The following is a 14,055-nucleotide window of genomic DNA, read 5'->3' on the forward strand; positions in this document are numbered from 1 at the left end:
CGGGAAAATCGTGCGGCCCAAGTTTGTCGAACGCAAGGCTTTGAACGAAGAGGACCGATTTTGTAGTTTATCGTTAATTTGCCAAGATGGAGACAAGAGTAGCACTTTTTGCGGTAGCTCTTTCGCTGATGGTTGGACTGGCATTGGGTAAGTAAATTATCACCTCAAACCGTTACCTTGAACGAACATACGTTGTTCAATTTAAAAAGGTTTCAACATTTTCCCCTTTGCCTCAAATGTTTGTTTTTTCGTTTTCGGGACTTGTGCATATACCTCAACATTTTCATTTACAGTGCCAGGACTTCTGAAGAAAAAAAGGAAAATGTTTCAGAAACATTCAAGGAGGGTCGGCATTGATTTTTTCTTCATTTTTCATAATCTACAGTATCATCGAAGAAGGCACAAAGTCAATACCATAACCAAATATGGGTAACAGGACTCTAGATCAACGATCTTTGACTGTTTTGGACTTCTCATAAATCATAAGCCCCACTAGATACATATGGTCGTTCGATGTTCTTCAGTGGTTAGACAAAAATGTATTTTTGGCCAATACAACAGGGGATCGGTTTGGTGGGAGTCGGGGAATACACAGGGGTAGGCCTACATACTAAAAGTTCTCAATTTACTCCGAAGTTATTTCCGTTTTCAATGCAAACTTGAAAAGCGCGAAAATTTCAACAGTAATGCATGAAACCTTAAATTTCGGAAGCATTCGCGGTATTTAGCTAATCGCTAACGGAAATTGAGACGATTTGTTCTAATTTAGCGAACAATTCACTGTTTTTAGTACCAAAAACCTATCTTTGATTTTTTGAAGCCCTAATTTCTTAGCGTGTGGCACATAAGTAAATGTTAGTCGTCATTTTGGCTCGGGCCTCGTCTGAGTACTAGACAGGGCGGTACAATTGTGCATTTCTGCTAAATGCTCGGCAATTTCTTGGCCACCATACATTTTGTTCGTCACCATCATAAGGAACCGCCAATTAGACGACACGAATTGATTCGATAGCCATCATTCTCTCTTTGCATTGATTCTTTGCGAAAGATAGCTACCTGTCTTGAGTGGACTGCACTGTCTTCCCATGGAAAGCACCACGCGTAACTTCGGTTCGGAATCGACTTGATCGAGCTTAAAGTGACAACTTTGGCGTGTGATTTACCTGGCCTGGAGGATAATATGCCAACTTGACATCATGCGCCGCCACTGGTAGTATTACACTGATGCTGTTTTCTGATAACGATTTTCACCAGTGGTAGGCAGTTTTGGGCATGGCTTGCGAATTTCAGGCAGGCCTAAGGTTACACCCCATTCTAGTGAATTGTTGATTGCAGTTCAAAGTGTTTTCATCAATCTTGTTGGGAGAAGTCGCAGTCCTTCTGGAAGCCGTTTTTGCACAAAAAACCAACATATCTTATGCCCAATTTGGCCCTTTAAGACAGTCCCTCATTGATGATGTCATTGGCGCAAAGAAACTAGCCTATTTTGACCTTGAGTCGAAATCTTTTTCAAAAAGACTATTCAAACGATAATATCAGCTACAAACATTCTTTATCAACTTGATAGTGCACTATACCGCACTTATATCGATATGTAAGGTTATTTTGATGAGATTCACTCTGCTCTACCACCTGCTTGACCTCGTGTCAATGGTCATGTGGTGGCGACGCGACAGATTGAAGACTCTCTATAATATTAGTAGAATGGCAAAGCACCTCAGCCGAAGCCAACCTGATAAAACCCCCAGTTACAGTCAACTCTTCCGAAGGTCCGCTAGTCCGAAAATGAAAAAAAGGCCCGCTCGTCCAAAGAATGAATAAATGCCCGCTAGCCAGCAAAAACAAAAAAGGCCTGTTACATTGCAGTTCGAAAATGAAAAATTAATTAGGTTTTATAATATTTGTCGCTAAGCCAGCTTTCTCACCATCAGAGTCATTAGAAAAATTATACTTCTTTCCAATGACGCCGGTACACGTGATTTTTAGATGTTTATAGGGTTAATCTGGCAAGCAACGACTCTAATTCACAATTATTTGGTAGCATTATACGTATTAAGGAGTTTAACAACAAACGTTTTGGAATAGCGGGTATTAATTTCCATTTCGGATTAAATGAATTTTATAGTGTACTTTTTGGACTAGCGGGTCTTCGGACTAGCGGACGGTCGGACCATTAGATGATTGCCGATAAACGACGCGGCTCGTGCCATTTGGGTGGTCGATCGCTCTGTGCAAGAGACGACGCCACCATTAGAATATGGCGTGCATGAAATTGAAGGAAACAGCTATCAATTAGGGAAGCATCTTTTCAAACTAGCAGTGCGTATTCTACTTGTACGATTATTTGAGGAGACATATTTTGGTCAGTTCACTCTGCCACCTGCGTTATCTCGTCACAGTTGTGATGAGGCTGTTATGTCAATATATCGACAAGGGATTATGTCACTAGGTGGGACTACGTCCTCCAATCTCGTCCCCCAAATGGACCCTCTTACGTTGGGGGGGGGGGGGGGGGGGGAGGGTCGCCGGATCGTATTTGCCTAAGGTTGGTTGTCTGCCGAATCTATCCAACGCGTAGTCGGTGAAACTGATTTAAATGAAATCTCACGGTTGGATAGATCAAGTCTCAGCGACAACTCCATGGTCAACAAACTCAATGATTGCGTTTTCGCCATTACCTTTCAGGACAATTCGTATTTGAATACATTTATTTGCCAAATATTCATTGTTAGAAAAATGGCACATTTGCTGCTTTAGGCTCAATTTGTTTGTTACAGAATTGATGTAAACTATTTGAAATAGAAAGTAAACATGGTTGAACCTATCGTTCGGAAGAGCTATTGTGGTATTGTAGCCGCCAAAATTTAGTTTTTTCATAACGACATGGCAACAAAATTGGAAGCATTGTTTCTCATCGGCGCTCGTATATGATTAATTGGACCCTGATCAAACTTTTTACTAAGAGGAAATTTTGTAAAATGAAACACAAGTTCTTGCCAACACTTGCGATATTTTTTTCTGAATAATTCGCAAACGCGTAAAAACAATCGATAAACTTGGCTTTGATTAAAAGGCCCTGATATTTTCATAATGGCTTGCGATATTTAAAGAAAGTGATGTAACTATTTTTGTCTTTTTGGAGAAGGCCGGGTGACTTGGTTTCCCAACCGAAAATCTTAAAAACGCCGTCGCTAAGTCAAGTGGAAACTGACTAAGATTTTTGAGCTGCTCGATACAATATTATCAGTAATTGGAAATGGATAAATAAGTCGAACAGAGTTTAGATGCCATTGAAAATCAACCCATTCGTGACTATGCCGACCAGATCAACATAGTTAATGGATGAATTCTGGGCTCAATTTCCTGTGTTTTGAATATATCGCAATACAGTCTGTGGCCATTGTTCTGAAACAAAGATTGAAATCATTTGCCGCGACAGCAGTGCCCGTGAGATATATTAAACCCAGACAGTCAATCATTCTTGATCGGGATTATATTGATGATAAAAAATAGGGCCAGTGCGAATTGATTCGTTGTTTCATGTCCTCGCTCTCGTAGGAACTTCTGCGTTCAACTTCAAAGAAGTACATTGTGTACATATATTCAGTACACCAAAGTGAATGCCAGCCGTGATTTGCGGGCGCGAGCTTACGTAGATGTGAGCTCATTTCGTCAGCCTCGGCGGACTAAATGGAAGGTCATCCAAAGTACATGTAAAATGTACGTTTCGGTTAATGTAATTTCGCCCCATCGCTCATGCAATATTTTCCCTTTAAAGGAGACAAAGAGAGTCATCTAATTTCTAATGCGCCGTTACAGTAATAAGTAGCGCATCTGACGATGAGAAACGGACATTCAAAATAGTTTCGCCTCACGGTCACGGTGCTAATCTGGTGGATGTCACCGTTCAGCACGCTGTTCATTATCTATTGTATTCATCGTAATGCCGCCTAGCAACTGATTAAGCGTCCTTAGCAACGAGAAATAATCGTTTTTAATTGACGTGAGGCGAGGCCACAATTGGCTTTTTTACACCTTGACGAAGATCGTGCTCCTCGACCTGTGGGTCTTCAGTTTGGTCCCGAGCTTTGTATTTCCTGCTTTGTCTGGGTTATTTAGAAGTACATGTAGTGAGAAAGTTAATAGACCATCGCCATCTAGATCTCGAGTAAAATCACCCCAAGTCTGAAATGAAAATTCAGGATATTTCTACTACTAGTAGTTTCAATGCAAAAAGCGTCAACACATTATTGTCCAGCCTCCTGGTAGCGCCGACATGAATTTCTGTTTTCAAAAATTTCACAAAACTATTCTGGTCAACTTGGATATTCCCCGAGGAGTAGATATTTTTTTCAATACAAATCAAAATAAAATACCAATTGCTAGAAACTATGTTTTTCCTTCATAATAGCCGGTTCTCTCCTCCTCTTCGTTCGATACAGGTTTTTTGAAATGATGGATACTGAGAGAGAGTGCGAATCAAATGCAACAAAAACTGTTCGCCAGACAGACGCAGATAATGTCTCACCAGTTAATTCCATCCACATAGTAAAATACAGTGCTTCGATGCACATGTGTTTTCTGTGTGTTAGGCATGAAAGAAAGTGTCGATTTACATTAATTTACATCAACAATGTATCGATCGGTGCAAAATGGAGATTTTAATTGGAAAATGGCGTGACGTGATGGGTTGACGCGTTGTTACACGTGAGCATGACGGTTGCTATAGAAAGAGTTGTCAAGGTCCATAGCAACGGGAAAATATTGCGACAAAACATTGGATTTATTAATTGACTTTTTAGCTTAAATTGATAGCGATTCAGATATTCTTATAGTCAACCGACCGTGCGTCCTTAGCAACGGTCGTTACAAACATTCGCGATCAGAATGATACATACTTGTACAACATTGATTCGCAAAAACAAAAGCAAGAAATGCCTGACGCTTTTAACGAATTTGGGGATTCGTACGTCCGGTCCAAACCTGCGCGGAAATAAGTTTAATTTCATAAATAGCGAGGTTTAGCGCCATTCCGACTCCCACTCCAACTGAAACTTCGAGATCGAATAGTAGGCGCATATTGGCAATCATGAAAAATTAATTTGACGGATACTTTCCACTCGTGGAACGCCATCACTTTGCTCGGCATCTTTTTAATCTATTGTGCTCATCAATCGTAAATATTGAAGTTGTATTTCGAGTCGTAACTAACAGTAATCCGACTTCAATATTTTCGATTTATGTGCGTGTTCTAGGAAGCCATATCAATCTCTCTCATATGACAGTGTTTCATTGGTGGAAAGCGCCCATCACACGATTTAAATCATAGATACTCACAGGCGGCTACTGTTCGCTCTCGGGGTTTCAGTCGGAGTGGGAGTCGAAGGTTGCTAAACCTCGTTATTATGGGCAGTTTAAAAAAACCCAAGGCAGTGGCTTTAGTGCTCGGCACTATGCAGTGAATACCTTCAAGGACAAGCGTTGGTACATATGGCCGCCATCTTACTCCATGTTTTTAGGTAGGCTACATATCATAAGGCGGTCCGTGCTGCACTGCGCTTTTTATGTACATGTAGGCCACCGCGGTATTTCGATGGCGATCATGAGAGGGTCAACATTTATAGCGAGGTGGCTTTTACGCGCCCTTCCCATTGTCAAGTGTATTTCAAGTTCATGCCTGAAACATTTCCGCATAAAACGAAGTTTTTTTTAGTGTTTTTATATGCAGTATTTGTGAAGCGTGTCGAAAATAGCAGTGTAATTCGGCTTGTTTGTGCAGGCGATGATTTATAGCGTGATGATTTTTGGCACTCGAACAGTTTTAATGGTAAAAAGGCACAAAATGTCCAGTAGTTTAGGTGAGTGAGCGATTTCAACGCACTCAGATTGCAATGGTGGCCAATTAATGCAGAGACGGTGGGGCCTCTTACAACCGATTAGGTGACATCGCCCGATTAGTGATCCAACCGAATAAGTGACACAAATCGAAAATGAAATGTGACACGAAATACACAAATACGAAATACATGAATTAGTCTGCTGAAGACCTCCAATATTACCCCCTGGCTCTTGCATAGTCCCCCTTTAAAAAAGCAATCTGGGTGGTGTAATTTTTGAGGTCTTGGTTGATCTGCTTTAGCTTCAGAGAATTATATAAGAAGAAATGAAATGGCAATGTTTGAAGCTCAGGTAGAAATTAAAAGGTGTTATGAGACTGCCCTTATACGGCATATAAAAGGTACCTGACTTTCACCAAGTATTTGGTCAACATATTGAGATGCCTATACACGTGACAGCATTTATACATCAAAGTGGTAATGACTCATTGACAAAATATTCAAAACCGGTACCATTATTGGTAAAATGTAAGAGTTTGACTCCGTGACCTTGAATTGTAGGTCACATCAACAGCCCTGGTGATATGACATGTAGCCTAGATGCATCCGCCACAAAAGTTAACACGTTCCAGCTACAACTACTTGCTTCAAAATAACAACAACAACAAAAATTTGCAAGATGACCTCGTTGAGTGTGTACACATACATGTACAGTAAGCCTCAGCGGTACTAGGAGACGACGGAAGAAGCATTGGCTCTTTTCGAAAATAGTTTCCATCGTCAACATTGAACATAAAAAAGTCACCATCGGACTAATTGATCATGTTATTTTGATCTTAATTCCGACTAGACCCAGTCAGCCCTCCTTGCAGCGATCCCTTTTGCCATAACCTGCTGCGCAAGGCGAAAGAATATCGTTATTGACCCCGACACTACAATTACGTTACGTTATCCTTGCGGTATCAGGGGACATTGAGGGGGGAGACCTCAGATCTAGCAGATATATATACCCAGACAACTAACCTTTCCTCAATTGGTGTTTTTTTAGGACAGGAGTATAACACTTGGGGTTTTTATTTCTTAGGACCTCTCTCATAATGGATTTCCATCGGAGAGGCGTTTTCTCGCTAGATATTACTGTGATTGCTTGAATTTAGCAACTTTTCCGCAAACCTTTGATTTGAAGTTTGTTTCAGGGCAGGAAGGAGGATATCTGTGAGTCTCGGAAGTGTAAGGTCCAATCACGGCAGTTTCTCCATATTTTGCTTCTTTGAATTTCAGGAGTAAAACCTGGCAAGCCAACTCTTACTGTCATCCCCGATCCCGCTACCGTGGATGCTGGCATAACTGTGAAATTTACCTGCGCGAAAAATCCCTCTGATTCCACGGACCCAACAACATGGGCATTCAAGATAGACAGCACACCACAAACTACCGGTGTAGCTGGTGCAATTTTCACCTATGTTGCTGTGTTGGGTGACAACTCAAAGACCGTCACATGCACAGCGAGCGATGGTACTACACCTTCGGATCCATCTGATGGCAAAACCCTCGGAATTACTGGTAAGTTGCAGCTGCATTAGACATACGTGTACTTAGGTCGGCAATTTGAATCTGAAGTTTGGGGATGCATCAGAAAAACGTTTTTTTATCATATTCATGTATCTACATATCTCACCACATTATAATGAAATTACGTCTCATAAATGACGGCTACATGAAGGTCTACGCATGGTTTGATATCTCATTTACATCGGGCAAACGGCCATCATTAAAGAAGTTTCGAGAAAGACAACACCATTGAGGTTTGAATGTGACAAATTCGTTTAGAAATTCCCGATACAGCGCATGAAAGGCTGCGGATGGAAACGTTCATAAAACAACGGTGCAGCATAAAGGAACCCTTCCTGAAATAGGTGCTCGATGAACCTTAAGCCCGCAGCACACTAGCCGCCAACATCGGCGTTCACTGGCGCTTTTTGCCGTAAGAGTCCTGAACGCCTGAAAAATCCCTAGTCTGCTACGAACGGCGTCGGCGAACGCGACTTGCCGCCACTTGCCGCAACTTAACGCCAAATATCTTACATGTTTGATTTTTGACGCGTGTCGCCGCGTTTGAATGAAAGAAGAAGCCATGTGTGCTACGGATTGCCGCCTTAATTGGCGTCGGCGGCGAGGCTATGGCCAATCAGTATGCGTCTTGATGTCACATGATTTCAAAATGGCAGCCTAAAGTGGCGAAAAATACGCTACTGGACGCCGATTCTGGGCAGGTGTGCCCTGACCGGGATCCACTGGCCGCCAACTTAGGCGTCGAGAGGCGTCAGCTGAACGCTTCTTGTCGCCAAAGTTGGCGGCTAGTGTGCTGCGGGCTTTAGACTGGTCAACTGTTGAGTTACCGAATCGAGTATTTCAATGGCGCAGTCGTGTCCCTCAGGAATTAATTATAATTCCAGCTCTTCTCGCACCGATCCTTACCAGTAATATCACCGTCGCCAATTCGAAGGTTACTGTGAAGAATGGCTTCCCCGTCAAATTTACATGTGCCAAGAATGCGAACGCTAAACAGGACGCAGTCAGTTACAAGTTCTACTCTACGACCGGGGGAACGACTACCGAAATAACGAGTAGTACAGCCGGCGCAGCTATCGCGGCAGGACCGCCAGCAGTGGTAAGTAGTGATTTTATTCTGTGGAAGAAGTTGCTTGAAAAGGCTTGCCTGACCCGCCACCATCGCCAGGACCGTAGGATTCTGGGCGATCGGTAGATAGAGGTTACCCCTTCTCCACACCTTTGCCATAGTGTTACGATTTCGAACTTGGGTAAAAGGCTCATACTTCCCAAGAAGTGGTGCAAGAATCCTACCTGGAAAACAAAATGTAAACTTAAAGCTTATTTTATTGCATAACGAAAATGGCGAATATTGCTCATAGGATACTGGGTACCTCATTCGATGGCACATATGGAATAGGTCCTCCGCGTCCGACTTGGCGACTCTTGAAATATGCACTGGTTCACTTATAGCTCGCCAGGGCAACTATGAGTTGTTTGTGGAGGCTGGGCATCTTGCCACAAGTACCTGAAATCTGTAAAAAATGAAATGAGTATTGGCTGGCTCAGATGTTGCTGATTATATATAAACCGGGCCCCAGGGCATCGACGGGGAGAGAGAGCAACGGGTTATATCAAGTATATTTTTAGAAGACCTCCTGCTCGGTGTTTGAGAATACATGTAAAAATCTCTGTTTCTTCGTTCATTTGTGTTTTAGTTAGAATTTTGTACTGGGGGAAGAAATCTCACAGACAGACGATCGATCATCTGACCTCTGGGAGGCTGCGGTAATTTTCCACTCCGAGCATTGTGGGTTGGCCATGGCGGTCTGGTTCACAGGCCACAGCTCCGTTACAAATGCGAGGCCTCTCTCTGGGTTCCTTTTGAACAGACCGTGTCCAGGTTACCTGCGGTCAGCCACGCCTTCACCTACCTTCCGTTGTCCACGCCGATGACGTCTTTGGCAAAGTAATAGTATACGTAGTTCGTAGCCGAGCGTTTAATTCCTAGGGACAAATTGGGAGATTAATTTCACCTTGCTAGAAGTTCTCGGTTACTGAGTGGATGTCTAATATTCTTTTCACGCTCTAGTTTGGGATGTGCACAGCTTTTGCCTGATTCCGTCATTTTTAAGAATTATTGAATAAATGCCGGATGGAAGACCGGTGTCATCTCTCAGCTGCTGCTGGTAGACTATGGGACCTAGGTGTAGTTTGGTATGGTAGGTGATAAAGTATGGAATTAGTGAAACCTTGGAAACACTGATAAACCTTGGAAACACTCCTTAAAATGCATAAAAACATGAAATAATGCCATTCGAACCTAACGTGGTTACGAATCAACATTTGGAGCTTATTCTTACATGATCAGATCGGAATTTTATGGTAATTTAGAAATCTGTCGCATATCCGATTCAATAGTCTATATTTTAGAACAACCCAGTTGTACCTCGCCTCCAGTGTACAGTACTGATCTCCCAAATATGGGAAGACACGCCCACCACACACCCATAATATGGACCAATAGCGCTCCGCTTATTAATACGCCACCACCACGCGGGGCCTATTTGAACTACGGATCGGTCTGTTCATACACAGGGTGATACAGAGAAAATTGGGGGCCTGTCATGCATTATGCATGGATAAGGTTGACGACTATGTCTAGGCCTAATTGTCTATGATTGACTGATATTTTATAACAAACGATGAATAAAAGAAGCCTAGTCATGTATGTTTATTACCGAAGTTTGCGGATGAAAATTTCCTTCGCCGTGAGCGATTTCTTACATCTTCCAGTACGCATCGAGGGATGACGTCACCAGTTCTAAGCGGTTTTTTTATTCACGTGTGTGTTTGTCCTATGATCTCGTGCATCTAGTACCGAGCATAATACTTTATCGTCTATGGAATACAAAACAATCATAAAAACTAATTTTTGCTTCCATTGAAGAGAAATAAAATATTTTAACGACCACAGCGCATTGCCAATTGATGACGTCATCCTCCACATTAAAAATGTTGGCTTCTGAACTAACTGGCAAATTGCTATCAATAAAGTCAGCTGGGACGAGACTGTCAGTTGGGAGGGTATAAATCGTGGAAGGAACGCACCCGATTTCCCGCGCTATTTGCACAGTGATTCCATGGTTTACATTGAATATTACAAGGTTTATCAGTGTTTCCAAGGTTTCACTAATTCCATACTTTATCAACTACCGTTTGGTATAGCGAAACAAGCAGGGTCTTTTCCGACAGGCGACATGTGTAGGCTACAATTTTGATGTGTAGCCCAAAGGAAACTTACCTTTCAGGCAATCTAGATGTGGTCATTCAAGTCAACACTATCATGGATTTATATAAGTCCGTGAAACGATTAGCTTTCTTTGCATTTTAGTAATGTGTATAGGTTTGCATATAGAACAAAACAAAGCTCTGAACTCTATTTAAAACTATGGCGATGCATTTTACACGCCAACCCTTTACTTCTTCTTCAAGCTCACTCTGACAGCATCTTCCTCCTGGGACGGGAAGGTAATCAAGTGTGAGAGCTACAATACTGCAGCGAGCAAAATTTATTCATCTGTGACATTTACACTGGGAGTTACACGTAAGTACATGTTACAAGAGCAAGGGCGAGTGTGCCTCATAGCTTGCATTTTAAACTGAAAAACTATTTTTACAAAAATATAAAAATGTTATTCTCTAAATTCGTCCTACAGTAAATATCTCAATTGACATCACTTGTCCTTTGCGTAAGTTACGCGTCGCCTATATAGTTGCGCGTATATATAGTGCTGCGCGCGCTAGTGACGCTAACTCGTTTTCGCAAATCCACCGAAACGCTAGCGTCAACATGGTGAACGCCTATCCCATTGTTCGACCTCCCGATAACATTTTCGAACAATGGGATAGAAGTTTGCGGTGACGTTTCGGGGGGTAGGTTTGCGAATTCGCGTAGGAATGAACCCACGCGCAACTGACGCAAATTTTGGGATGACCCATGTGATTTGGACTGTATCTTAGCTTTTGGTTACCTAACCCCTGCAACCTAATTCGACTTTCTCCCAACACTTTAGTGGTTACCCTACCGACTGCTCAAGATCAAATGAGCGCTTTCTGCGCAGCTCGTTAAAATCTTAGACTGATCGATCTATGGAGACCGGGAAAGTCTGATATAACTCCCTATAGCTCCCTATAGCACTTTGGCCAATGTTCAAGACATCACTGGAAAGAACAATCAAGCCAATCCATCCTGAATGTATAAGTTTTGTCCCATTTATATTTCAGTGGTCCCGGATGCACCGACGATTACGTTCACGACCCCGCTCAAGGAGGGTGCTGAATTGAAGGTGAAATGCGTCCGATCAGGCACTATCGCTACGACAGAATTCGAAATGTATGTTGGCCACTTGATACCAACCAGGGAGAAGTTGCTTGGTTACCCATTGCCTCGGCTGTTACTTATTCCCAATTCCTATTTCTAAATCCTTGATCTCGACTGTCATGGTTGGGTGTATAGCACAATTGTGCAAGCTCTTCATTCTCATTTAAAGGACTGATTCTTCTACATGTACAGCGGGACGCGGGACAACTCGGGGAACTGTGTGGTTTCCAGAGTGGAAATTGAAATTTGCGCTTATACCGAAAAATCCAAAGAAAATTTGCTCTTATGCGGTTGTTCTAAAACAGAGGCGTTGGGTTAAGTCCAATGAAGCTATTGGGCTTCGCAACCGGTTGTAAATTTGTTTAACTGTTCAAGTTCCGTTACCGACTGCCCCCCCCCCCCCCTCCATTGTTTGAGAACGCTGAAAGAGTAGCTCATTGAAATCTCAGATTAATTTTTCACTTTGGAGACGGGGATAATTATCATTCCCAAAAAGTACTTTGAGCAAAATCCAAGATACCACAGACAAGCATTGGACAGTCACGTTTTTCCCTGTGTTATCTTAATCAAAAGGTCATGGTCTGGGTCTGGCTGTCTATATGTCTGAAAAAAACTGAAATATGAGGACAAACCAAAACTTGACACTAATTGTAACTGACCACTATAAGCCTGCGGAACGCGTGAAACCGTCCGCTGCTGTTTCCGGCTGTAATTTAATCAGACCTTTAATCCTGGTTTTCGGGTTAGTAACTTCGCCCTCATCCTTGAATGGGCAAAGAGTAGGCAACGTTTCTGTGATCATTAATCACTGGCCGGGTTAGATAGGGTCTTGATCTTTAAACACAGCCACCGTTGGCTCGCGTGCTGTATTTGAGATTTACGTGGCCTGGAAACTGGTTTTACAAAAGCAATGAAATAACCAGATATCACAAAATGTTTCGACAAGATGAGTGCCGGTGTAAAAGTAAAAAGTGTCCCCCTGGAAAAAGTGTCCGGCCCTATTGTATTCTGCAATATGGTTCTATAGAGACCCTGACAGTCAATAGCTCAGAGATTGAAGCGCATAATAGAATCCTTTGTTCCCGGACATTTTATCCTAAAACATTTTTAACTTCTACACCGGTCATAAAAGATAACATCTACCTCCCCAAAAGTATATACCGTAGAACATCTCTATTAAGGTCACTTTCGGGTCTGATAAGTGCTGTCCTTAATAGAGAGGTGTCCTGATAAGAGAGTTCAAATTGAATGAAAAGTACCACTTTGGGACCAACCTGGTGTCCTTAATAGAGAGGGTGCCTTTAAAAGAGAGGTTTGGGAGGTTCGACTGTATCATGTGCAGCGTCACTGTGCAGATTAGGAGATCCTAGTATGAACAGTTTAGGAGAGCTTTGCTTTCAACCTCGCTCAAATGCAGCGTGGGAACATTTGCGCCATTTGCCAGTCTTGTCACGATGGCAAAGGGTTGCCTGGAAATATTTGTCAGTTGACTGAACGGGTTGATCATCTGACCATCGCGCCCGGTCAACAGAAATCACTAGATTAATTTTTTTTACTAAGTTATATACGTTTTCACAAATAAAAGGGCGTGATTTACTTTCAGCTATGAAGGCACCACGAAGCTGACAACTAATTTAACGTCATCCACAGGATCTCTTAAAGACATATATACGGTGGCGAAAGTAACGGTGGCTAACCAAAATGGGAAGAAGTACAAATGCGGGGCTAAAAACAGTCTAGGATTGAGTGCATATTCGACAGAGAAGCCCCTTGTAGTGACAGGTGAGTGAGTCAATAATGGGGAGTTTTTGCAAAGACGCAAACGTGAACGCCAATCTCATTGGTCGACTTCCTGGTATCGATGTCGAACAATGGGATAGGCGTACGCGTTGATGCTTCGGGAGCTTTGCGAAAACTCCCTACTGAGGGTTAACCACATATGATTGCGATGCCAAGCGATCTACATGTATCATCAGTACAAACTCCTTATTTGGACAAAAAATCCATACTTCTGATTGGGAGCATCGTTGACGTCAGTTTGGTCAATCCCTGGTTCAAGACCTAGGTTCCGGAGTAGAGGTAGAAAATGTCCACCGGGAAAAAATGTCCTGACGGATTATCATGGTGTTTATGGTTCTATAAAAGCAATTACCGTCACTGGCTTAGTGATTAAAGCCTATATAGCATCCTTTGTTTCCTTGACATTCTATCCTAGGACATTTCAAACTTATGTTACTTTTCAGTCAAATTGTACATTACATCAGTAGTTTTTCTCTCAAAAAA

The 14,055-nt window shown here is 42.3% G+C and overlaps 1 protein-coding gene across 1 annotated transcript in view; it reads left to right on the forward strand.

The window, feature by feature from the left end:
- Positions 1-14,055, forward strand: part of LOC135502481 (mucin-2-like) — a 19,390-nt gene continuing 5,335 nt past the window's right edge. Inside the window, exons 1-6 of the mRNA XM_064795339.1 lie at positions 1-147; positions 7,119-7,400; positions 8,294-8,508; positions 10,884-10,995; positions 11,676-11,784; positions 13,376-13,554. Of these exons, the coding sequence (XP_064651409.1) occupies positions 87-147; positions 7,119-7,400; positions 8,294-8,508; positions 10,884-10,995; positions 11,676-11,784; positions 13,376-13,554 (958 nt within the window). The 5' untranslated portion in view covers positions 1-86. The remainder of the gene's footprint in view (positions 148-7,118; positions 7,401-8,293; positions 8,509-10,883; positions 10,996-11,675; positions 11,785-13,375; positions 13,555-14,055) is intronic.

Source organism: Lineus longissimus, chromosome 18, assembly GCF_910592395.1.
Source record: "Lineus longissimus chromosome 18, tnLinLong1.2, whole genome shotgun sequence".
Taxonomy (NCBI): domain Eukaryota; kingdom Metazoa; phylum Nemertea; class Pilidiophora; order Heteronemertea; family Lineidae; genus Lineus; species Lineus longissimus.